Genomic DNA, 27623 nt, shown 5'->3' on the forward strand with positions numbered 1-27623 from the left:
CGCGCTTTACTCCCCAGGGCCTTAGTGTGGCTGGTAGGATTAGGTCAACTGAAGAAAATCCAATGATCTCATCGGTACTATGTGGATAAAAGCTGCTTCTCACTGTTAGTGAATTTTGCTAGACGAGTTCAGTTTAGATTAGTAGAAGAGGCAGAACATGAGAATAAGAGTATTCCAGTAGGAGCATGAGAAACTAGAATAATGAAGTTTAAATAAATAGCAGCATGGAGCACAGATGAATCTGTAAACATATAATTACATTCAGTGTAGGAAAATCTCCATCCAAAAGAGTCCCACTTACTGTGTTGTGCTGTCATGTATAGGCAGAGATATTACAAACAGCTGATCTTCAACCAATGAGTCATACCAAATATCTTAATGATTGCTTCCAAACTTATTAATTGGAATAGACAACAGAAACTAATTTAGGAAATGAAGAGAAAGCTGTAAAGAGTGATCAGGTGCAAAGTATAAGTAACTGCACAGGTCATAAGAAAATAATGGTTAATTTGTGGATAAATTTCATTTACAAGTGACTGCCTTCATGTGAAAGAATTACATACTATAACACTGAATATGGTAACCATTATAATAAAGTACCTCTATTTGAATCAAGTTCCATTTTCTTTTATGACCTTCCACATAAATATACTCTAGTCTGATTTTATCACAGTTCGCAAAAACTCAAGTGCACATGAAATTCTTATGGGTGATGATGCTCTTCATAAGAAGCATGGAAGGACATATTCCAACGGACTCGTGTTTTACAATACATTATCTTATATTTCATATATCCTTGTAACCTAGATGTTACTCTATTGAGAAGCAAATTTTTTGTTGCAAAACTCTGCTTGGAGTTAGAAAATATGTTTCAGGGTGAAAAATATTTCAAATAAAAGCTGTAGATCCATTTTAATTTTAGCTTCACAGAATATAGGAGATGTGTTGTACTAAAATTAATTAAGCACCATGTGTGTGGATATAGCTCCACCCTGGCAGTAGATGGAGGTGTTTGTTTAGCTTCACGCCACAGACACATTGCTTCCAGGGAAAGAACTTCTGGTACTCACTGAAGAGGAGGCTGGGTAGGCTCCAAGGCTGGTCTAGGAGCTGTGGAGAAGAGAAAAAATCTCTTGCCCATGCTGGGAATTGAAGCCTGACCATTCAGCCCATAGCCTGTAGCCATATTGAGAGAGCAGTCTCAGCTCCTGTTAAACTGTGCTAATAAGAATATAAAATTGCCAGATAATATTAAGTGTAAACCTGAATATTAAATTTCATCAAAATCCATCTAGCACTTTTTGAGATGAATCATGCAGAAAGATTAACACAACTCTCCACTATTCAGTCATCTTATGCACTTGCTGCAAAGGGTGGAGAAGAAACCACAACTCATACTGTACACACTTCTTCCATGCAGATGCATGCACACTAATATAACAAAACACAAAACAAGAAGTATACACAGTTCATACATCTGGTGAGAATTCAGATGAATATATTCATGATGTATGACCATACATCAACCATAATTGAAGAATGTAAGTGCGAAGTCCCCAAGGTAAATGAAGCCGGTGATGAAGGCCAAAATCCCAGAACCAATAAGGTATGCTGTTGAATCATTTGCATGGTACCACGTCTCTATTATTATGCCACCCGTTGAAAAGAACATAAAGGCAGCAGGCAGGGCTATCATCAGCATCTAAACACAAGAGAATTAACTACTGCAAAACTGTGAAGTCCATACAGTTACATGGACATGTCTTAATATAGCGGTAGCAACAAGCCTACCATAATGAGAACTATCACAATAATTTTAAAGTGAAAATGTGATAGATAACAAACACAAACACAAAAAGTAGAATGACTAGATATGGATTAGATAACTAAGATTCAATTCTTGGTTGTGATGAGATCTTCCTCTTCATCGCTACATCCAAAATGCTCTCAGACACAATGAGTTACATTGGGCTGCTTTCTATTGGAATAAAGGGAAGCAGTGACAATAGATGTATAGTGTCAAGGTTAAAAATTCGTGAAATTTTACAAATTGAAATTGTGTGAAATTTTTAATCACTATTATCACCAAATCTGAGATAGATTTTGTTTAACATTACTGAAATACAGACAATGATCATTAAGAGATCTATCTTCTGGAATGAAATGCTCTGTTGAGGTGAAAATAAAGTTGCCACTGAATTTAATTAATTAAGCACCACACCATGAAGCTGTATGGGAGAGTGGAGGTATTTTTTTTCTTTGGCGCTATAGCCCTCATTTTGGGCCTAGGCCTACCTCCATGAAACTCTCTGTTTCACTTCGGTTTACTAGATCTTACACATATGGTAGGACTCCTCGGGCGAGTGATTAGCTCGTCGCAAGGCCTCTACCTGTAGACAAACGCAGAAAAACGCACACAAACATCCATGCCCTGACTGGGATTCGAACCCATGATCTCGGTTTCTGAGCGAGCGAAGACAGTGCATGCCTTAGACTGCTCGGCTACCGTGACCGGCAGAGTGGAGGTATAGCTCTACACATTTCTAACCACAGTACCACATGGAGGTGAATGGTCAGCATCATGCTCTGGCCATTTTACTCCTAGGGAAACAGCCCATGATACCCATTGGATAGGAGGCTGGGTGGTCCTCACTGCTAGTTCGGACATATTGGAGAAGAGAAAAGTCTCTTGAACCTGCCAAGAATTGAACCATTTTCCTCAACCATCGAGACTGTGGCTGTACTGACTGAGATACCTTGGTCCCTGTAATGCTGTGCAGTCCTGAGGAACTTTCAGAGTCGCAGAGTAAGACAAGCAACCAGCTTGCTGCCTGCTTCTTGCACATTTTACTTCTTGACCCTTAAGACAGTGACAGTATATTCCTCCAGAACACTGGTGGACTTCTACTGAAGTATATCGCATTACATCCCAGGATACAGTATTCTCAATAAACACAGTTTATATTTCGCTAATGGTAAAGGCAAAGAAATATTATTTGAAAATATATGCAGATGCAACTGAAGGTCATGGGTTCAAGTCCTAATGAGGTCACTGGATTTTTTCAATTGACCTAATCCTTCCAGCCATACTATGGCCCTGGGGTTGACTCAGCCTCCAACAGAAATGAGTACCAGGAATTAATTAAATAATTTTCCTGGGGAGTAAAGCGCGGCCGGCGCGTAAGGCTGACAAACTTACCTCCATCTCTGAGCCGATTATCTATATAATGTGGGACCCTCAACGTCTCGCAACTCTATGGGCCTTCATGGCCTGTTACTGGGATAGCTTTACTCACTTACTTACTCATCAAAGGGTTGACCATTACTCACCAAAGTTCTGTGTGGAGGGGTATTCAGTACACTGCCAACAATGACAATGATAGAGATCATTATGAATCCTATGAGAGTTCCAAACACTACAGCCCATTTTGACTTCACTGTGGCAAGATAACTGGTATCAGACATAAACAGGACTACAGCAATGCAACACAGCACCTGTGTAAATAACACATACATTTTATTTTACTGGATTCACATGCTACAAGAAATATAACAAAATTCCACATTTGTTACCTGGGACTGTAGATTATTTCTTATACTTTTCAATTCCTGATGCAACATAACACAGGATCATATAGTGAAGCTATCAACATTATTATCATGAAACATTTAACCCTTTCAGTCATCAATGAAATGTTGTGCCCTTGTAGCTCACGCCATGCATAAGGTACAAATGTAAAACCAGATGGAGTAATTTAAGCCTCTGTTACATTAAATTCAGCTCTTCCTTCTTTCCTTTCTTCTTCTTCTTTTTTTTTTGTTCACAATTACTGAACAAATAACCTGCATTATTCAGAAGTTTCATTAGCAAAACATTATATAAAGAAAAAAGGAATAAAGCACTGAACATAAGTTCTGTTTTCAGATACCTAAAAGTAACAATGCGTGCAAGCAGCGAACAATATCCATGCACAACCTTGCTATACCTGCTGAAGTTGTTTGTAAAGGACTGACTTTTCAAGCTGCATCAAAACACTTTAGGGCTGCACACACATCAAAGACATCTCAATATTCACAAGAGAAGTGGTAATGAACAGCTCTTCTACAGCAATAAATGTGCATTATGGACTGTATTCTTAACAGGAGTGGAGGGCAAGCTGACAGATTATATTACCACAGCTAGCCATATTCATTAGGGATTAACAAGGAAATAAGTAATGAAGCTAGCTTACCAGTTTGCAAAGGAACTTATGAAAAGTACCCTAACTACTGGGATGTGAATGGAAGAGCATGTGAACAATGGGTCATTGACTTTATGAAAAACAACAGTGTTGTTTCTGTGATAAAGACTCAAGCTACTAGTGTTACTAGTTTTAATAGCTTTGGTGCTGAAGAATTATTCACAAAGTACAGTGACTTTAGAAAAACATAAGCTCAGTCCTGATCTCATCTATATTGCTGATGAGAGTGAGTTCTCTGCAGTTCACACAATATCCCTAAAGTTGTTGCTGGTGAAGCGCGTTAACAGGTGGACAGTGTGATATCTGGAGAGCAAGGAGTCACTGCCACCATCACTAGATGCAATAATACCCTCAGTGAGTCAGTTCTTCCAGTGTTGATATTCCGCAAGTATACTTTCAGAACAATGTGTGTCACCTGGTATGCATGGAATATCTCCCTCCAGTGGCTGGACCAATGGAAACAAGTTTCCTGAATTTCTGGCTAATTTATCATGTGAAACCCATGAAATATTGTCAAGAGCTGTCAAGTGTTTCTTACTTACTTACTTAGTCATGGGGCTGAGCCCTTCTGGAGGAGCCACCAATTCTGCAGCTACTCAAGAATTTCCCAGAATTTTTATGGAACCTGAATGTTCATCACCATGTTCACAAGAGCCCTCTACTTGTCCCTATCCTGAGCCAGATCTATCCAATCCATCCCATCCTATCTCTCTAAGATCCATTTTAATATTGTCCACCCACCTACGCCTTGGTCTTCCCTGTGGTCTCTTTCCTTCTGGCTTTCCCACCAATATCCTATATGCATTCCTTGTCTCTCCCATTCGTGCTACATGACCTGCCCACCTCATCCTCCTTGACTTGATCATTCTAATTATACTTGGAGAAGAGTACAAGTTATGAAGCTCCTCATTATGCAGTTTTCTCCAACCTCCTGTCACTTCATCTCTCTTCAGTCCAAATATTCTCCTCAACACCCTGTCCTCAAAAACCCTCGGTCTATGTTCCTCTCTTAATGTCAGAGACCAAGTTTCACACCATCAAGTGTTTCTACTCTTTAATAATCATATGAGCCACATTACAATACTAGTGATACAAAAATGTCAAGAGAATTAATTATAATGCTAATATTTCCTCCTCATACCAGCCATAAACTGGGTCCACTCGATAAATATCTCTTTGGACAAGTTATATAATGTGGTGAGCAGCAGCTGCATGTTGAGCAACTCAGCGAACCCCATTTCCATTTATAATGTTGCCCACCTAACTGGTCTGGTGCTTTCAGTCCATTACTGGTTTGGGCAAGTTTTCAAGTTCATATGTGACAGGTCTGAAACAGCACTTCAGAAATCAGCAAATGAGGTTGATCAGCCATCTTTAGCTCTTCCACCTAAGGATTCAAACGAAACGTGCATGTTGGGTCACTGGCATCAACTCTGTCATCTCAAAGATCCCATGAAGAGATTCAACAATCTGCTAAAGCAGAACGAAAGCAGAAAATAATGAATGACAGAGGAAAGGCCAATCAAGGGTTTTAGCAGCTATCGCTGAGAAGAATGAAGTTGTGGCACTGAAATGGGGGGGGGGAGAAGCATAAGAATGGAAAATGAAGTCTTTTTGCAGACAAACCAGGGAAAATGAGGCAAAGAAGAAACAGATTGTTCAGCTGAGCTCTGAAGATGAATTATTTGTGACTCTGATGATATTTCTGACGATGAAAACTATGAAAGTTTCAGTGAATTAGCACAGTGATTTCAAGAATGAAAACAAGATGCTTTCTTTGAACTGGAACTTCCTTTCCAGCAAGGAAGTGAATTTTAAAAGCTTTTGCCACAAAGAAATTTGGTCGCTGCTGGGAAGAACAGCATGTGTCCAAAATTTGAAAACTTAGATACCAGTGTCACTGTTTAATTCTGCCACTTGGCAACCAGTCCAGCAACCCATATGCCTCGAAAACAGCTTAAGTCGAAGCGGTTTTCCTAAAGAACAACATATGACCTTCCAAATGCTATTGGTGGCAGTGGAAGAAACGTGTCGTGTAGCTGGTGATGAAGAATGTGAAACTGCGCCTGTTAATAGGTAATGAAGGAGGAAAACATACATCACAAAGCATGAAGAAATGATACAGGGGACTAGGGAAGAAAAACAAGTTAATCATGAGGGGAAAATTATGATAGAAACGGTTGCTGGTCGAAACTGCAGGTCACTCTCACTAAGTAGCCTCCAATGGCTTCTCTAGTACACAGAATTATATCTGTACTGTCGCAGCCCACGTTTTTTGTCAGTGTGGCATTATGAATTCAAGAAGTGACAAAAATTGCCGAACCTGAGTGACGCCGAATCTTGAGACTTGGAATAGCTCCTTACCGAGTACAAAGACATCTGCTATGAAAAGCGATGACTACAAATGGACCGACAGAGTGTACCACCGTATAGATATGGGATAGACCCAACCGATCCGCCAACCCCCAAGAATGTTCCCCCTGGCAAAACTCACGGAAGTGGGTGAGATGCTTGAGGACATGCAACGATGTGGGATTATCAAAGAGCCAGAGAGCCCCTGTTCATCTTGTCCTTGTCTGGAAGGACAGGGCCTGCCCTTCTGCATAGATTATACAAAACTAAACGTCACAAAGAAAGATTTTCCCACTGCCCTGAATTGATGACGCTCTGGACATGCTGGGTGGAGACATTATTGGCCCTGTTTGAAAGGATAGCCATCGATGTTGCAGGGCAACCAAGGAAACCAGTACCTCCTGATCTCTATGGCCTATTTTACCAAGTGACTGCAAAGCCTATGCAATTCCCAATCAAGAGGCTTCTACTGTGGCGGAAGTGCTATATACCAACTTCTTCTGTCGCTTAGGAGTACCGCGGGAGCTACATTGTGACCAGGGAAGTAATTTCGAATCTCGTGTGATACAGGAGGTTTTTCAGCTCCACGGAGTCAGCAAGAAGTGTACCACATCCTTTCATCTGCAATCATACGGCATGATGAAGCACTACATCAAAACGGTACCTATGGCACATACAAAATGTTGTCGCTTCACACCAGAAGGACTGGAACACAAGATTAGCCATCTTCCTCCTGGCCTACAGGGCATCCTTTCATTACACTACAGGCTTGACCCCAGTTAGCCTAGTGTTTGGAATTCAGACTGTCCCACAACTGCATGTTTGCCGCTCCCCCCCCAACAAGTAATGACTAACAATCATGTGGCAAATTTACTGGACCATCTACACGATATCCATAGTTATGCCCACCAACACCTGAAGGTGGCCAGTGACTGGATGAATACTGGTTATGACAGACTAAGCAAATGCGCAGGCTATCATGAGGGCCGTAATGTGTGGCTCTATCGCCCAACCTGCACAAGGGGAAACCGCCCAAGCTGCAATCCTCATGGGAGTCTAGAAAAGGTAGTCACCTGGATAAATGATGTGGTATACAGAATCTAATGGAAACCTAGAAGGAGGCTGGTGGTGGTACACCTGGATCGGCTTGCACATCATTAGGGAACCGCTTTGGAGGAGTGGTCATCTTAAGGAGGGAGCAGCAAGAGCAGTTGGAGATTAATCATCATGAGAACCGAGCCACGGGGAGTGATGGTGAAGACTGCAGGCTATTTGGGACAAACAGTCTTAAGGGAGCAATGTAGCACACATACCCATTGCTAAGTAATGGCTTGTACACACGCAACAGAGGGCCACGTCACTTTCCTGGTGATGTCACGCAACAATAGGAGGGCTGTGGGAAGTGGTGTTTTCTGTGCGGTCCATGCCTACGTGCTATAAGCAGGACAAGTCTAGAGTTTAATTAGCTGTGAGACAGTCGCCAGCCAGTAAGAATGTGAGCACGTAAGTTAGGGGATCTGCGGCATTGGAAGCCGTTCCCAGACAATTGGTGAAGACACAACAGACTGGGAAGACTTACTAGTTGCTGTAGCCAAGTGCTGAGTGGGTGATTTAGCGATAGTGCTTTAGTTACTTGTAGTTATATTCTGTAAGAGTTGGATAAATCCAAGTACCAATCCAATCCTGTCTACAGTCACATTATCATGTGAAAATATTTATAAAATGTGGAAAAAAGAATTAGTCTTTGTCTGTTTACAGTAGCTAGTGTTGCAGTGAGTAAATGCAGTTTTACAATTAACCAAAAAATCCCAAGGTACAAATGTCTCACCTAAGTTTTTGAATGTCTGAGAGTGAGAAAGAACATGAAAAAGTAATTTGTTTGTCTTGGAACAACTGAGAAAGTTATTTTGACTCAGTGGGGTGGGTATTCTGCACATGTTTTAAGGTCATTACATCATCTCATTTCTTAGCATGTCCAGAGTTGCTTCTTAAAAGTAGTTATGAACACAATTTATTCATATTAAAGTAACATAATAATTATTAAAATAAGCAATAGAATGTACTGTACTGCACAAGACAATCACTTCAAAAGAAATTATACTGTGATATGTTTTATAGCTGATCTCACACATTTCCACAGATACTTATGAGGAAATTATGCTCTATTTATGCAGGTTTACCTTCTGCCACTTTTTATTCAGAACACAAGTGTCTCATAAATTGAAGAGTACCTATTAGTCTGTACAGTTATCCCTACTTACCAGTTCAAATATCTTTGCCAGAAACGTTGGTGACTTGATTAGACCTGTTATATTGGCCATTTTCAAAAGCAAGCCTGTCTGCAATATCCTCCTGTAACACCAGAAAATATATTTGTTAATAAAGAGCATTAGAAATATTTCCTAATCAAGTATTGCTGATAAAATCAAACTTGTCATGGCATTACATACTGGCATGTGTTAGTTACTAGATACAGGGTTTAGACTGAATATTGAGTTTACTGAAGGCTTATTACTCATAACTACAAATAATTATAACACTCTTACTAATCCACACACTACAAATAACCAACCACCAACTGTGAGTGCCATCAACTCATGCCTGACTGATCATAGCAGAGCTTCAACTTGCTGACATTAGCAGTCACTCTTGCATATGATTATGTTTGTTTGTTCCAAGACAACTCGTGTATTTTGAAATGGGGCCTCCTCTTTGATAACGGGAGGGCTACCTTTCTGAGTAGGCACCACAGTTGATCTCGTGAGTGATTCAGATGGTCAGTCAGTCTGGTAACTCGCCAGCACAGCCATTCTTGGTTCCAAGCTCCTCAGAACACATGATCATATTTTTTCTGTCTCACGCCTCTGATTGATGTCTCATGGTGGTCCATTTACAAAATTGCTGCTGGTTCTCGCCAGCACATTCATTCTTGGTTTTGGACCCCGTGGAAGCCATCACCATACTTTTCCGTCTAACATGTCTGAGTCTTAGACTTTTCCAGAATGACGTTTAGATTCTAAAGGTTTCTGATGATGGTGTAAAACACTTACTGGGATTCTGGACTTTGTCCATCGTCTGGTATTCTAAATAACACTACAGAATAAACAAACTGTGTGGTCTGTGTGGTTTTAGTCCACAAGCGAACTATACCGACCGAGCGACCGCCGCTTGTTGGCAAAGTTAGTGCCAACCTTAGCGGATAGAGTGTGTCGCATGGTCAGTGCAACGAATCCCCACGGCTGTTAATTTCAGTTTTCTAGACTGGATTCGCTATTTCCTTGAAATAGCTCCTAAATTATCACGAGGCTGAGTGAACCCCATTCCAAACCCACTACTTCTCAGAACATCTGGTAGCGCCGGGAATCGCACCTGGACCTCTGGATCTGTAGCCAGGAACTCTGACCACCAGACCACAGAGGCAGTCCCACTAGGAAATAAAGTTTTGGAAACTGGATCTGTTTCTGTCCTCACTGGTACACTGATTGAGGTTAGCTCTTTCTAAGAGACCCAATAGAGTAGGTGTCTCCCCCTCGCCCAAGGATGGAAACGGAACCATTTTCCGAATCGTTGTGTTCTCTAGTTGTTATAATATCGAATGATGAACAAAGTCCAAAAATCCAGTAATTCTGAGGACGATTGGATTATCATACCACAGCACAGCAGTAAATTGCTACTGACCCACACAAGCAGTTATTATTGGTTCTGGACCCCGTTTGGAGAATTGGCCACATTCATGTTCGTTCCAAGACCATTTATGTGTTCGGAAATGGGGAATCCTTTTCGACTAGAGGTCTTTCTGAGAAGCCGACATATTTCTTGTTCAGTGATTCTGCATGAGTGTATCCGCACTCACACACGGTCCATATAAGGGCATTTATTTATTACGGACACCACAGAAATTTTGTCATATTTATACGAGCATAGGGTATTCAGAGGACCTCTATCAATGCAGGCTTGTGCTTATTTAACCACTCCGAAACGGCAGCCTAGTCAGTTGTGTGGTCGTAGGCTTGACTGCCAACAACTCGAAACTTCTTATAATTCCTATGATTGGCTTCTCCTTACCCAGTTGCGAGTGAATTTGGATTTTGATGATTCTATAAGTATTTTGTCTGTTTCCTGCATAATTTATGTAATCGTACAAGCAACGAATTTTGGAAGCCACGTACAAATTGCCGACTGGTATGCCCGTCTAGGTCGCCATTAGCACAGAGAGCTGGGATAACGACTGGCTGCGGGCTGGACGATCGAGGGGTCGGAGTTCGAGTCCCGGTGGGGTCAAGAATTTTCTCCACGTTGTTCAGACCGACTCTGGGGCCCACCCAGCCTCCTAACCAATGGGTACCGGGGGCTCTTTCCCTGGGGGTAAAGCGGCAGGGGCGTGAAGCTGACCACTCGCCTCCAATTAGTGCCGAGGTCAAGAAAATTTGGATCTATACATCCACTTCCCCGTATGACTTCATGGCGTAGTACTTAATTAGTTAAGCACAGGGACACCTTTACCTTTACTCTGTTTTGCAGGTCCTGCAGTTTCAATAGGTCAGTGTCCCTTGCATACTCTCACGTGGGAGAGGCACAAATCAATATTGTTCTAATCAGGATTTTATATAGAATAAGTTTAACACTGGTGCTTAAACTCTCACTTTTCAGTGCGGAATAGCTTCTTATATACTTGTCTAAGGCCTTCGCTACAGCCCTTTCGTATGGAGTCTCCAAGTCATCCTGAAATCGAAGAAGATGCCAAGACACTACATTATTTACAAAGGGGATATTCGGTCCGTTTAGTTGTGGTACGTCCGCAGGGACTCTTAAAGTCTTCTAGAGCCCGAGTTTTCCCTTTATTGAATTTATGTTCCAGCATTCACACCAGAACTTCAGCGCAGTGAGGCCGCGTTGCAATTTGGAGTCACGACGTCGGCGCAGTGAGCAAGATGGGTGCCTGGTACCGCTGGGACATATGTTTATATACAGATTGTAAAACACTGGGGCACCCCTGCCGCTATTTTTCTTGGCGTGGAAAATTCGTCTTCCACCAAGTCTTTAAATTTTCTGTCAATGAGGAAATAAGTAATTAGCTTAAAGGTAAAAAAAAAAGGTAAACGTACCCCTATAACAGGTCGTGAAGGCCCATAGGGTTGTGAGACGTCGAGGCTCACACATTTTCTAGAAAATCGGCTCTTAGATGCCGGTGAGATTGTCAGCCTTACGCGCCGGCAGTCCTTTACCCCACAGGAAGATTCTTGGTACTCACTTTAGTTAGAGGCTGAGTCGACCCCACGAACATAAACATCCAATGACTTATTCGGGATTAGAACTCGCGACCTTCCGGCTTGTAGCATAGTGCCGCAACCAACTACGCTACTGCTTGCCACAAATTATCTTAAAAAGATTTATCGAAAATTGTGGGACAATTTATATAGCAGGCCAGAGTGCCATCTTGTGTCGAAGGCTTGCCCGATATCCAACAGTACGATATACTGTCGCTGAAGTTTAGAGCAAGGTAATCCGCCGGACTCGCATGGTGTCATACATTTATCTGCTCGAAATTCAATCTAACTTGTATTTAAAAGTTTCTTTCCTCATTGTGTTCTTGGATTCTTGCCCGTAGTAGACAAGAGACTAATATGACGTAAATTTGGTGGAAATTTTCGGTCCTTGACAGGTTTCGATAGTTATGATTTTTGCTTCCTTCCAAGGTACTGGGAAGTGACCAAGCCGAAGGCGGTGACTGAATAAATGTGTTACAAATGCACAAGAGGTCTTCGATGATGCCGTTGATATTCATTTGGAATGTCATCAAAACCACCGGTCTTTTCCTAATTTCAAGGACCGTATTTCTTTCGAGACGTCACAGGTATGTCTTCATCAACAAGCAGGGCTTCGACCTGAGCCTCCACATGCCGTCTATGGTCACGGGCATATAAATTATGAGCTCTGAACTGGTTCTCTAAGCAATCTGGCGTTAAGTTGGCTTTATCGAGTCGGTAAAATATGGGGCCTAAGGGACCATTAACGTTGTGTAGTCGGTAAATTCACTCTACTTTTGACCATTAATGTGCCCTTAGTCAATCCCTTTTTGTGAGATATTTCGCAATAGGCCATATTGCTTCAGGTGTCCTTGCGCTTGCAGCTTGCTATCTTTGTTTCTCGTTCTCAAATACTCTTTCCGGATCATTCTCTTAATAGCTTTAGTGACCCAGTTTCCTGACGTTCTTGCATTTTGGAACGCTGGTTTTTTGCCACAGTATTTAAAGATACTTATCGTGCTTCTATAGACGATATTTGCCTGGTATTTCATATACCCGATCTAAAATTATAGTTTTTTTCCAGTTGATAGGCTGTATGCTGCAGCTTTAGAGGCTGAAAAGTCGCGTGTTGCCTTATCAGCTTCTTCAGAAAAATGAATTTGGATGTATGGACGTTTTCGTCCAGAGGTGAGGCTTTGAAACCGCTCCCAGTCTGCGAATTTTCCAAGTGGATCGGAAGTTTCCCTAGCTCTTCCATGGCTGCGCCATAGCTCAAGCGCTTAGGCGCTGGCTTCCCAGCGCGGCGACCCGGGTTCGATCCTGGGTCTGGTCAAGTGGGATTTGTGGTTGGACAAAGTGGCGCTGGGGCGGGTTTTCTCCGAGTACTTCGATTTCCCTTGCCAATCTTCATTCCACCAAATTCTCCATCATCATAATTACCCGGGGCAGGCTACAATAGGTTAATTAGTGGCCGCCGTGCCAAGTGGACCCAGTTGGACGTCACCCCTACTAGCGAAATTCCCTAGCTCTTACAGGGTCCGGAATGCTAAACATGATTTGTAAGTGATCCTAGTCCATGATGTCATGGCAATGACCTCTGACAGTTGGAGAATCAGGCGGACCACAATGTCAAGAACATCACCTCTCTCATCTGAAGTGTAATATGTAGGGCACTGGAGATTCAGATTTCAAAGTTGTAATTAAAAAATAGTTCCAAGAGCTTCAAACCTCAGGGGTTTGAAACTTGACTATTCCAAATAGGGTGCTTTGCATTCAGGCCACATGCCAACATAGATTTATCCCTAAAACCTCAGAGCTCTGTGACATCTGTCATTTATGGCCCCATTATTCTGGCTTTTGGGCATCATTTCACAATAACTACGCAATATTATAATTAAAGCATACAGTATCTGTGAAGTTCATGAAAGACTGTTAACTGAAAATCTTATTTGTATATAATTCGTGTTCTACAACACTGTTTAGACAGGAAGTAAAAAATAAATACAAATGTACTAATTTGAGTAGTAAGTAATGGAGGACAACAAAATGTTAGCATCGACAATAATTTTGTTTTATTATCCTGTATGCACATAAGACATGAAGGTAGAGCTCCAAGTATTCTAGATCTCAGCACTATACAGAATTAAGTGATAAGATTTATTCTCTGGCTGCTATTGAATGAATTCTGTCTACCAGAAGTGTCCAAGACATGGTAGTGAGATGACAGAATCTTGGACTCTGACCGCAGCTATCCAGCCCTTATGCAGCTCATTAAAGAAACATGATTACTATAAAATCCATTATTACTTTATGCCTTTCTGTGTTGTGGTGTAGTGGTGATATCCGTACTTCGTACTTTGTAATCCAAGATTCAATACCGGAGGTTTGCAACACCGACAACTTTTATTTCTTTCTCAGTTATTTCTGAAAATACAAGCAAAATGTAAAGTTATTCCTTGGCTTCACGTCATGAAGACATATTGGGAAGTGGGAGTACATCTCCATCACTCTTAACCTCTAAACAAGATGGAGATATGTTGTCAGTTTCAGGTCTCCGCAGCTTTTCCCCCAGAACCCGTTGTATAGGTAGCGTAGTTGGTTGAGGCACTATGCTACAAGCCGGAAGGTCGCGGGTTCAAGTCCCGATGAGGTCATGTAACCGCTACGTTCGGCACCACTTGCAACCGACCTCTTAGTTGCCCTTACGTTGTGCTCCACTCGTGACTGCCTTTTGCCCGATTTTACAGCACTTATTAATTAACTTCAGCTCACTGAACACAACGGAAACTAGAATAGTTACACTTATTTGGATTGAACTTGTAATACTTCTAGCGAAGTGACGTAGTTGTGTTTTTCTTTTGTATCTGACCTGGCCGAAAGTTGAATGCAGACTGTCTGAGGCATCTGAGGTATGTCGTTAGAGAGTTCCATGTGTCTGAGGCATCTGAGGTATGTCATTAAGGAGTTCCATGTGTGATCTGTTATAATACATTGTAATTGTAATACGAACGTCCAATAAGTCCAATCATCAAACCTCGAACCCACAATTAAGTCACGCCAACCCCTTATAGGTGACAATATATATATATAAGAATGAACATCATTTAAATGCTACATAACGGAAACGAAGATCTGTCAAGTTCCTTCGAGAACCAAACATATACGTCATGACACCAGCCAGTCAAACAAACATGCAGTCCACTTGGAAGGATGTGCTTCAGGACAGAATTCGCTTTTCAATTTCAGTTTTAATATGGAACTGGTTTATACGGACATCCGCCATAAGAGGGGCGGGGAAGAAAGAAAAGAAAAAGAAGAAGAAGAAAAGTAAAGCTATCCCTGTAACAGGGTAGAAGAAAATCCGCGAGCGAGGAACCAGCTTTAAATGTTTGGATCCATAAAGACAGGCTGGTGAAATAGTAAGAAGTCAGCATGACATTGACATGAAAGAGAAATCATTTATAAACATTTTTACTGGAGTGACATAAAAGAGGTCTTTTGGAATGTGTCGGAAGTCTGGTTTGGTCGCGTACAAACTTTTCGAAAGAACTTACTGCCTCAATCTTTAGGGCTGTGTATTTTGCAACACATCCCATAAATCGTAATTTTAAGGGGACGTGATTGAATATAATTCCAGCGGAAATGTAAGACACTCAGTTCTTGAAGACCCCTGTTGTGCTGACTCGTTTCTATATACTTTCATTGCCTCAATCGCATTCCATTTTCACACAAGAGCACACACTATAGTTTGAGCGCCTGCCTGATCCATTTTGGCAGCCCTATATATTCACATTAACAGCCTCAAACTGCGATACAAACAGGCAGAACTTATAGATCAACTTTCCTTCAAAGGTCACGTTATCGTCAGATGGTGACGCTCGTTGACCACTACATCGACACAGAGTTACAATATCCTGTTTTCAACATAGGTTGGAAACAGAATTGTCAAACCAGAGATCTCCTAGGTTACGCCGCACTTCTTTCAGCAAAGTTTTTGCCTGCTCAATGTATGACGTAGCCTCAGATGTGGTGGCTATGTAGAGGAGGTAGCGGCGTGACGAGGAGTCAGCACAACGTCGATTTAAAGAAATTATTTGCATGCATTTCCACTGGAATGATATACGGATACTGATAATTCAGTCCTTTCGGATGTACCACACAGAAGACTACCCTACAGATGGAGCCAGGAGGTTCTTCCGAAACGTTGGCAGCTATCAAAACACATGGTGTCACATTCCAGAAGACCGCAGCCTCAATATTCACCGCCGTAACAACCGAAGTCTGAGCTATTGGGCTCTATTACGTTATTTATTTTTGGTTCAACGTGGTCAACAGTATATGGCACCTTATGTGCACATTCTCTTTAATAAAAAGGCCGTAATAAGTATCCCTTTTCCAAGTTTCACTTTGGTCCGAGTGCTATAGAGTGCAGTGAACTTCAATTATGCTCATTTTAAATGAAACCTCCGGTTGCTCTTTTCTTTTTCGGTATAGACTTAAGCAGATAAACATTTTTGGGTCCTCGCATTTTTAGTTCCGACACCGCTTAGAAAGTTTCATGTAACCATATTTTTGGCATCCTATGACTAATCTTACACGCATATAAATTTCAATATTGTTTCTCTTTTATCAAACATGAAAGCACACACATTATTTGTCTTTCATTTTTGAACTTTTGACTTAGAATATTTTTCAAAAAACAAACAAAGAAACTCCGTGGTCTTAGTCCGAAAGCGAACTATACCGACCGAGTGACCGCGGCTTGTTGGCGAAGTTACTGCCAACTCTCAGAGAACATATATTCTGAGGTACTCTATGGCCTATATATAAAATTCGTTCCTTGTAAAACGTATGGTAAAAAGGATATATTTATTCCTATTTTTGTCCAATTACGTTCAGAACCTATGTCAGAACTTCACAGCAAACTTTAAAAAGAAAACTGTCTTTGTCGTTGTTAATATTATTATTGTTGTTGTTGCTGCTGTTGTTACAAAAATGAGAAAATAAATAATATTTTTTGCTGCCTTCCTTTCTCCAGCCTGTGCTTTATAAAGACATACTCTGTGAATATAACATGTATTTGGGCCAGCTCAACAATTTCCATATTTCATGCATTTTGGACCAGGCATTCACAGCAAGCACTTCCCCCAAACAGATGATACAGTGAATATTTTTATGCAACTTGTGACCTATAGCATTTCAGCGGTCTCCATACCTTTTTACGAAACAATGAAATAAAAACGAAGTTCTTGGTTTGCTTTCATCTTTGTCTCTCACGGTTTGAAATATGTGCATCTATTCCATGTACTCTGGTGGCAAACAACTTCCTTATGTTTTGTAGAACAGGTCAGTAAAAGGCCAAAAACAAACCCTCTTCCCTTCATTGTCCGAATTATAATTTCGAAGATGTAAGTTTCGCACATGTTTTGATTATGCCGGTCCTCATATTTGAAATTGAATAGTTTATTTGTGTTTTCTACATAGGGCGAAAACACAATGTCTGTCCTGTACGACTTGTCTTCCAGGAGATATAAAATGTAGACTAATGTCCAAAGAATACTCGACAGCCGAACCCATGGCACAGTTCCGGGATTTTCGAGCTTCCTGGGCAAGATCTGCTGGTCCTTTACACATTTACCGAATTTAGGAACTCATTCTATCTGGAATAGTGTTTGAAAATACGTGACTAACAAACGAACTACTGGATAAACGGAGCTTTAGGAATTATTATGTAGGCCAATATACGTAGATATGCCTATTAACATTTCACAGTATATGTTTACGCGCGTATACGTACCTTAATAGGCTTATGCATTTTCCAAACATTGTTATAACATGTGATATCACAGTATCATTCCACGCCTATAATTTCTAGCAGACTGAAAAATGTTTTGCCTCGCTACCTGTAGCTATGTAAACATTCTCATCCGCACTGAATTTCGACAAAAGTGGCCTATTATATTAAGGGAATAATTCAAAATAAAATGTGACAGGGAGAGAGGAAAGAAATTACATGATCACGTACTTCATAATTCATAGAGACCACAATCCCTACTACGTCGGGCTGAACATGCAGCTGTGAGAAGCTATTTACAGGAAGGCCAACAGGAAGATGAGTGCAGTGGCTGTCGCACTCCCACGCACGAGTTTCAGTCTCTTGCACATTTTTATCGGCTTAGCGTACAGTCAACTTCGGTTAATAAAAATTAAACTGAAAAATGTAGACTTACAAGTTTTTATTATTCTTGGGAGCTTATAAATTTAATGTCTGTTATGGACCTCTTTCGAAAATCGTCCACTCCCGGCGTAACCGTTCATTATAATTAGACAATATAATAAATGTTAATTAAGATTAATTAGTTTTAAAACATGTATAATGTGTACAATTAAGGTGACATTCACGTTATTGCATTAGAAACGCGACATACGTTCATTCTTGCTGAGAAACAGGATATAGCTCCCTACACCAATTGATTTACTGTCATAGAGCACGGAAAGTCTTTTGGTAACCTGAGATATGTATTTAACAGTTGGGTCTAGCTGTAAATTAGTTTTGTATAATCTGAAACCCACGCCAAGTTGATTATGTATCAAGAATAGATGGAGTACGTCGAAGTTCTGAAAGGATTGAATTCTCTCGGCAAAGTAATTTCACTGGAGAACATAATTTTGTGTTAGCCTTTTAAATATGAATTGAAGCAATAATGGAAATTCGTAGGAGGTGACTATGTTTGAAAGATTACCGACTGGATAATCTCTCTACTTGCGAGAGTTCACTACTTTTTGGCCGACTCTCGTGCTGTACATACGTAAAACAGTGTCGCTACGTTCCCAATAATATTTTTATTAAAGGACAACTTGTAAACTAAATAACAGTTAAAAAATATATTATATAACTTCCAAGAAGGCGAAGTAGAACCAAACTGATTCAAAGGCATGATATAACTAAAGAGTAACTAATACAAGTGTTATCTTAAGTTTTTTTATTGCTAGTGGGGTGGGACTAAGTCTTTTGTACTGCGGCCATTTCTGGCCTATTCTACCAGCCCGATGATAGGAGCAATTGGTGGAATGAAGACTGGCAGGGAAAACCGAAGTACTCTGAGAAAACCTGCCCCAACGCCACTTTGTCCACCACAAATCCCACTTCACCAGACCCGGGATCGAACCCGGGCCGCCGCGGTGGGAAGCCAGTGACTAAATGCTTGAGCTATGGCGCGGCCTATCTTAAGCTTAATAGTGTATGCGATCAAATAGTGTGTAATAAATTTAACCTCTAGTAAAACGCCGTCAAATCGAACTATACCTCGTAGTAACACGAATTCCCCCTTCTTCTTGTTTGAGCGAGACCTGCTAAGACCCTCAGAGTCAGAGCTCTACTGAGTTAAGTAGTCGGTCTATACCGTCTATACACATCCACTTTCACCGAAAGATAATATCCTCTACTCTTAACTTACAACTCCCAGGTTTACTGGTGCCTAACCTCAACTACTACCTCTTCAACTCCATCGTTTAGTCAGCTACAAGCAAATGGAAAGAGGTCTCATAGATGAAAGGAGAATGTCTCTTTCCCTTATTAGTGAAAGTGCAATAAGGCAAGACTAAAAGTGAATACCTCAAGAATGGCTACTTACTTACTTACTCATGGAGCTGAGCCCTTCTGCAGCAACTCAAGAATTTCTCAGCATTTTATGGAACCCGAAGGTTCATTACCGTGTTCACAAGAGCCCTCCACTGGTCCCTATCTAAGCAAAGTTAAAAGGAGCCGCAGTTAGGAAGGTAAGGAAGTTCCGTTCCACCGGGTTGCCTTAGCCAACTTAATTGCTGCTCAGAAGACATCATGGCTTGCGCATTTGTATTCCCGGCTTCGAGGGAACGTTCGTCGGGCATGATAGGAGCGACAACACGAAAGTTTTGGGATTGTGAATTGTGCTGTCATGTCGTGTTAATGGCAGACAACGGTACTGGCGAGATCAAATCTTACTTTCTTATAAATTTAAGTTTTCTTTATCTCCAACTCTTTCTCGTATAAGTAAATACTTCTGTTCTATAATTCTACGCATTTTCAGATAATTTAGTTCCACAAATATGGCCTGATAAACAGGATCTATGATTGGCGCGACATGTGGTGAAACATTCGATAAAACCATGTCTATTCCCTAGACCAAGGGTTTCCAAACTACGGCCCGCGAAAGAATTGTGCAGAAATGCGCCAATTGAACTAATTTTCCAGTGAGTACTGCTAAATGTGATTCCGAGCTTACTGACCTGACATATTATACTGCAGTTCGATGGCTTAGCTGTGGAAAGGTTCTTTCGCGATTCTTTCAGCTCAGGAATGAAATTTATATATTTCTTACCGAGAAAAACCATCACGAACCACTTTTATCAGATACCGAGTGGCTTTGGAAATTAGCATTTTTTGCTGATCTGGTGAACCATATGAACCATTTGGATTTCAAGTTGCAGGGTGAAAATAACTTAGTCTGTGATTTATTTGCACTTATCAAGGCATTCAGAGCAAAGTTGATACTTCTTGAAAGCCAAGTGAAAAACTGTAACTTTGTTCATATGCTATACTGTGCAGAGTTGCATAAAAAGTGTGAAGCAGAATTTCCTTCTTCGTTTGTAAATTTAATCATTTCAGGTTTGAAAGAACAATTTCGGAAGCGATTTGCTGATTTGGATTCCAGGGCTCAGGAAATTAGATTGTTTCAAAATCAGTTTGACTGTGATGCTGCAGATGTCCCAAGTCAAATTCAAATGGAAATTATTGAACTTCAGGAAAATTATCATATTAAAGACAAATACAAGGAAGGAAATTTGATCGAATTTTATAAATTTCTGAACTCTGAGCAATTTCCAAATTTAAAGAAATTTGCTTGTAAATTTATCTCCATTTTTGGGACGACATATCTGTGTGAACAAACTTTTTCCCAGATTAAGTACATCAAGTCGAAATGCAGGACAAATTTATCCGATGAACATTTAAAGTCGCTACTTGTGATTAGGATTTAAAAATTTGAACCTCAATTTAATCTGATTTTAAGAATGCAAAAAGAGTTCCATCATTCACATTAATTGTTTTATTATAATTTGTGATCAAAATATGAGCATTTGCTGCTACTGTCTGTTGTCATTAATATACGATAATTTATTCTCACGTACTTTGTATTTAGTTTATGAAATTCTGTGCTTTCAATAAAACTCATATACCTAGAGTTATTAATTTCTCATTTTATCCGGCCCGTTGAAAGTGCTGAATTACCTAATGTGGCCCGCGGTTCGAAGAGTTTGGAGACCCCTGCCCTAGACGAACTACAGTCTCGCCGTTACATTATGATCTCACGAATTTTCCCCTGTGCCTACTTAAATTCTGCACCATGAATACATATGGAGCGAGTATAGCTGCAGACATTCTGAACCACAGCCCTATAGATCGAGGTGTGTGGTCTGCTTCGGGCCCCGCCCCTTTACTCCCTCGGAGAGTACTCCAAAGACGGCCTCGACCAGGTTGCTCAAGCTTTCTTCTCTTCTGGTAACTGTGCCCTGCTTGTCGAGACTGTGGAAACTGGCAACCGCAAAGCAACCGCAACTTCCGAGAATTGTTATCGGACTGAGTGAGTTGAACACGTAGTGCAAATTGAGGAAAAGGCAATCCCAACTGAAACGCAACACGTGGAATGAGCTACCCCAGAAATTGGCCACTGACAACGAACTTCGTAATTACACAAAGCAGGAAGTCAACAATGTATTCTGAGAATAACTATTAATATAGGCCTACAGAACATCGTTAAAGCTGACATTGTAGCACGGACACATTTAAAGACTCTCTTTTGTTCTACACGCAGTTCTTCTCGGAATCCTGTAGCGGAAGCCCGGATAATATAGCGAAATATACCGCGTCCTTCTATGCATAGGCACAATTATATTCGATGTTCCATGACCTCGGTCGTTGAAACGCCATATTAAGTACCTCAAGAACTAATTAGTCAAACTACAAAACCATGAATTTCTTATTAAGTATATCTCCTTTCGCCGGAAAGGGTCCATCCTGTCTGAGTGGCTAGTAGCGAGACATATACACGTACTCCACCTGCTGCTTGATAGAGAATATGTAACTTACTTACTTATGGAGCTGAGCTCTTCTTGAGGAGAAGCCAAATCTGCAGCTACTCAGGAATTTCCCAGCATTTTATGGAACTCGAAGGTTCTTTACCGTGTTCACAAGAGCCCTCCACTGGTCCCTATCCTCAGCCACATCAATCCAATCCATACCATCCCGTCCTATCTCTCTAAGATCCATTTTAATACTGTCCACCCACTTACGCCTTAGTCTTCCCAATGACTCTTTCCCTCTGGCTTTCCCACGAATACCCTATATGCATTCCTTTTCTCCCCCATTCGTGCTATATGCCCTGCCCACCTCATCCTCCTTGACTTGATCATTCTAATTATACTTGGAGAAGGGTACAAGTTATGAAGCTCCTCATTATGCTTTCGGATTTATAATCTTAATGAAATTCCATTTGAGTCTGACAATGCGAGGGAGCTTCCCAGTACAGTTCAAACACTATGAAGATCAGTGATTCACTCATAACGTGATGTATTCAAATAAATACCTGAACTTTCAACACTAGCACTGTACTCATAGCAAATAACACATCACAGCACACAGCAGATTCTGCAGAGATGTGACGGGTGAAGATGGCCTTGAAGGAACAGGTTAAACCACGAAACTTCTTCAAGTATTCGCACGAATGCCAACTGTAGCCAAACACGACAGAGAAAATAAATAGTAGTGCGCCTACGTATGGGCTGCATACCAAATACGAACAGTCAGGCTCCGGTGCCCATGGTCTAAGGCCGCTGGAACACTGAATCGCCGGTTCGAATAATATGGGCGTTTATCTGTGCTGTTAGGTTAAAATACCGATTGCGACATGAAAGGGCCTTTGTTTGGTAACTGAATTTGGTCAGAAAAAAGTTTTTCATGTCATTCCACATAGTCAGCGCGGTCTGAAAACCGTATCGGCATATCGCTTATTCCGGTTGTGTGCGCGTGAGTCACAGCAACAGTAAGAGACATCTACACTGAAACAAGCAGCCATGTGAAGTCAGTGCTGAACAAAACATGACCTCATTTTCTCAGCAGCTACTATTTCACAAATGAATGTCATTAATGCATGCAGCACATTTCGTGTTATCCTGCTGTAGATATAACCTGTGTTTATCACGTGACTTACCCGTAGTCCTTTCTCCACACCTCTTCACTACAACACAATTCTCCACAACTTCACTCGACCTTGCTGCCACTCTGTGCGTTAGCACTCACGGAAATCGCGTTCGTTTTCCGTGTGTCGGAACAAATCTGGTTGCGCGACAGTGCCACCTGTTGTATTTTCCTCGTACTACGGCAGGAGTGACTTAAAAGTTTTCCGCGGTTTCAAGTCCCGATGAGGTCATTGGATTTTCTTCAATTGACCTAATCCTTCCAGCCGCACTATGGCCATGGGGTTCACTCAGCCTCTAACAGAAATTAGTACCAGGAATTAATTAAATAATTTTCTGGGGAGTAAAGCGCGGCCGGCGCGTAAGGCTGACAAGCTTAGCGCCATCTTTGAACCGATTGTCTAGATTAGGGGTCTCCAAACTTTTCGAACCGGGGGCCACATTAGGTAATTCAGGAATTTCAACGGGCCGGATAAAATGAGAAATTAATAACTCTAGTTATATGAGTTTTATTGAAAGCACAGAATTTCATAAACTAATTACAAAGTACGTGAGATTAAATTATCGTATATTAATGACAACAGACAGATGCTCATATTTTCATCACAAATTATAATAAAACAATTAATGTGAATGATGGAACTCTTTTTGTATCCTTAAAATTTGATTAAATTGAGGTTCAAATTTTGAAGCGCTAATCACAAGTAGCGACTTTAAATGTTCATCGGATAAATTTGCCCTGTAATTCGACTTGATGTACTTAATCTGGGAAAACGTTTGTTCACACAGATATGTATTCCCAAAAATGGAGATAAATTTACAAGCAAATTTCTTTAAATTTTGAAATTGCTCAGAGTTCAGAAATTTATAAAATTCGATCAAATTTCCTTCTGTTATGCCGTGGTGACAGGGGGCGTGGAGGTATCCCTCCTTGCCACCACTTATTACGCCGTGGTGACAGGGGGCGTGTAGGTAGCCCTCCACTGCCACCACATCTTATGCTGTAAGGGGTTAACACAATAATACTACAGTCCATTCGCGGAGACGAGAGAGTCCTCGTAAACAAATGCACGCGGTATCATCTTCGCTCTTAGAATGAAATCATGCAGCGATCACGTGATGCGTGTAGCGTTGCAGGGGCGTCCAAAGTTACGAAATGAAATGTACTTTCACTATAATAACAAAAGTCTTAATACCTGTGGACAGTATTTTGCCATTATTAAATCGTTAAATTAAGGAATTATTTGATCAACCAATATTGCAATTTATATGCTTGACAAGACAAATTTCTACGTAATTGATTACTTAATAACTACTTACAGTATGCTTATTCTGATGAACTGACACTGTCTTCGTTGAGATCTATAGCCATCTTATAGTGCGCAAGTAACGTCGCCTCCATAAGGTAATATCATCTCTGTCTATTAACATGCTGTCACGTCCGCGTCGAACGTACTTGAAGTGTAGAACTGTTAACAAACTATAAAATGTAGTCCTACAATAAGTACCCAAACCTGTGTCTTCGTTGACTGCTGCCAAAACCTTATCAATCGTAGGCAACTCATGGCGAAAGAAAAAATCATGAATTTTTCTTCTTATTGCATTCCTCTCAAATTCGTCTACACTTTCCGAAAACTGTTTACGACGCTTCACCTTGGGTGATTTCAGAATCTGAGTGGTCTTATATTCCCTAATCACACGATATATGGAAGAGTCGCTGACTCCTGTAGAATATGCTACATTCTTAACGATGTCGGCTATTAAAATGTTCGGATTTAATTGTAATTCCGTTTTATACACATTGAGGATCATATGTTTTCCCGATGAACTTAATGATTTCCTTTTCTGTCGCTTCTTAGGTGGACTCAAAATCTTCATATCTTTTTCGCTCGCAGTCTCCGTAGTGGACATGGCGCACTTACTCGCAGCAAGCCACTTACAAGAACAAGAAAACAAGGAATATAAGTTTTAAAAACACTGTTCAATCTGAATGCATGTTTACGTGCGTCCGAATGCAGTGAGTACACTGAAGTAACTGCGCGCTTTGTCCACTCCTTGCTGTCAGCTGTGGCGACGCGGGGTTTGCTTTGTTTATGCTGTCTCGTCTCCGCGAATGGACTACAGATTACCCTCAGCTAGGATTCTCCTGGTTCTGGACCTTCTTCGTTGCATACAGCTGCCACCATCTATTACATCTTAAGAGGGTTGATGAAAATACTAAGGGCCGGTAGCACGGTAGTCCAGGGTTCTCTGTTGGCTGGCCCCATCATCACTGTCACCTCTTATAATTGGCGTAGAGCGGGCGTGTCGGGTCTGACCCGCCTCTGCCCATCGACTGTCACACCATATATTACACCTCTACTACAGGGGTGGATTTGATATCTCACCGCTGTCACAAATTATTATGTCTCAATGACGGGGGTGGGTTAAAACACACTAAATCACTTTGTCTGCCATTTCTCTGTGGCTAGTCCCTTCTCTACGTCAGTCAACCCTTCGTTGACTCGACCCACCGCCGTTGCCATAAGTAATGCTTCGACGGCAGGGGTGAGTAAAACACAATTACTAATTCTCTCTGTCAGCCACCTCTCGTTGGCCGATCTCCACCTCTGCTATAACTTTGTTATGCCTGAAGGGGGCTAATAAACTATCTGAATTACTCTTCCCTTGTTCCATCAGGAACGCATCCCCTTGTCTCTACTACTAGTCTCTCACCCTTAACTCGGATTCTCATAACCCTTACTTCCAGTTGCATCCGGCTGCCGTTGACCACCTGGGTCAGTTCTGCCTTCGCTTAGGTCTGGGAAAGGGAGGAGTTTGTGAGGGTGAATCATACGCTGGGTACATCCTACCCTAAGTACATTGTCTATGTACACTCTTATTTACAATCCTATTTACGGTATGAACAATGCCGACTTTCAGTCGGGACTTCATTGCGTCTTGACTTTACCATGCTATGACTTCATCATGGTCCCCCCTTCTGGGCTGTAGGACTTGAGTCTGTCTCTTTCTCTCTACTGTTTCGACTCATGAGGATATGCAAGTATTCAACGTTCAATGTGATCCTCTTTCCTCTCTCTATTCCCTACTATTCATTACATAATTCTACATTATTCTGTCATAATACTTCACCCTTATAATATTCTGCCCCTAAAGTTATACATACCGAAAGCCTACATATATTTATCACAAAATCAAGAGTCACAACTATAAACACAAATGTGCGTGCTCTGCACACTACCAGTAATCCTAACACTCTATCTAACGACTGCCATATTTACTACACTAGCAACCTCGCCTATTACTTGTTACACGATTTCTATTATTCTACCCTAAGGGCTCGCCGGGCACACTGGAGTCGGTTTTCAACATTTTACAAACAACAATTTACCAACAACCACAAAGTTTAACAGCCTGGCTAGTATGAGTAAACGTGACTTACTTGAAATAGAGACGCAGCGACACCACAACTTGTAGTACCCATGTCGGACAGAGCCTACGGCTAATTGTTACGTTTTTAGATCGATTTCCATTTAGATTTTTCTCATTTTTATACACTAATTTTGCTGGCACTGCAGTTGGCGAAAGAGGGAGGTTAACTACTCCCTTTGTTCTAAATTTCGGGGTGGAGGGTTTTCATTAGTTGTTTTCTTTGGGGGTGGGCGGGTCCGTAGCGCCTCGTCGCTGCGTATTTAATAATATTATTATAATCCAGTGGCCCACAAACGCGACTTGCAGTGGTGCGATTACGCATTCCTGCTGACTCCAACATTCTTGACCTAGATCGCCTGTCCAGGTGTCGCCATTCTAGCTCGATTGCTGTAAAACGCTTTTCGCAAGTCTCGAAACATTTAGGCAATGTCTTTTGATTTTCAGTCTCGAAATTGCGGCGTAGCACCTTCCTTGTATTTGTCTTTAATATGATAATTTTCCTGAAGTTCAATAATTTCCATTTGAACTTGACGTGGGGCATCTGCAGCATCACAGTCAAACGGATTTTGAAACAATCTAATTTCCTGAGCACTGGAATCTAAATCAGCAAATCGCTTCCGAAATTGTTCTTTCAACCCTGAAATGACTAAATCTGCAAACGAGGTAGGAACTTCTGCTTCACTCTTTTTATGCAACTCTGCACAGTTTAGCATATGAACAAAGTTACAATTTTTCACTTGGTTTTCCAGAAGTATCAACTTTGCTCTGAATGCCTTGATAACTGCAAATAATCACAGACTAAGTTATTTTCACCCTGCAACTTGAAATCCAAGTGATTCATTTGGTTCACCAGATCAGCAAAAAATGCAAATTTCCAAAACCACTCGGTATCTGATGAAAGTGGTTCGTGATGGCTTTTCTCGGTAAGAAATATATCAATCTCATTCCTGAGCTGAAAGAAGCGCGAAAGAACCTTTCCATAGCTAAGCCATCGAACTGCAGTATAATATGTTAGGTCAATAAGCTCGGAATCACATTTACCAATACTCACTGGGAAATTAGTTCAATTGGCGCATTTCTGCACAACTCTTTCGCGGGCCAGATAAAATCACATCGCGGG

General features: G+C 41.1%; 1 protein-coding gene across 3 annotated transcripts; it reads right to left on the reverse strand.

Moving 5' to 3' along the window:
* Nucleotides 1–63: 63 nt before the first annotated feature.
* LOC111865273 lies at nt 64–23317 on the reverse strand. 3 transcript variants are annotated; one of them, XM_033751761.1, is made up of 5 exons: nt 23086–23317; nt 14147–14263; nt 8855–8945; nt 3331–3495; nt 64–1702 (listed from the first exon to the last, which is right to left on the reverse strand). In XM_033751761.1, exons 3-5 carry the CDS (start codon nt 8912–8914, stop codon nt 1523–1525), a joined length of 405 nt encoding a protein of 134 aa, XP_033607652.1. In that variant the 5' UTR covers nt 8915–8945; nt 14147–14263; nt 23086–23317; the 3' UTR covers nt 64–1522. The 3 variants fall into 3 exon arrangements, with proteins under 3 accessions (XP_033607652.1, XP_023708937.1, XP_023708938.1); XM_023853169.2 differs by lacking the exon at nt 14147–14263 and having other exon boundaries at nt 23086–23314; XM_023853170.2 differs by lacking the exons at nt 14147–14263; nt 23086–23317 and adding an exon at nt 22462–22695.
* Between the last annotated feature and the right edge of the window lie 4306 nt (nt 23318–27623).

The sequence above is a fragment of the Cryptotermes secundus genome, unplaced genomic scaffold (assembly GCF_002891405.2).
Source record: "Cryptotermes secundus unplaced genomic scaffold, Csec_1.0 scaffold1901, whole genome shotgun sequence".
Classification (NCBI taxonomy): Eukaryota; Metazoa; Arthropoda; class Insecta; order Blattodea; family Kalotermitidae; genus Cryptotermes; species Cryptotermes secundus.

Coding starts and splice junctions, on each gene's coding strand:
- LOC111865273 (XM_033751761.1), bottom strand. CDS start 8,914: ATGGCCAATATAACAGGTCTAATCAAGTCACCAACGTTTCTGGCAAAG. Junction 3,496..8,854: donor TGGCAAAGATATTTGAACTG/GTAAGTAGGGAT, acceptor TTATTTACACAG/GTGCTGTGTTGCATTGCTGT. Junction 1,703..3,330: donor CCCCTCCACACAGAACTTTG/GTGAGTAATGGT, acceptor TCTTGTGTTTAG/ATGCTGATGATAGCCCTGCC.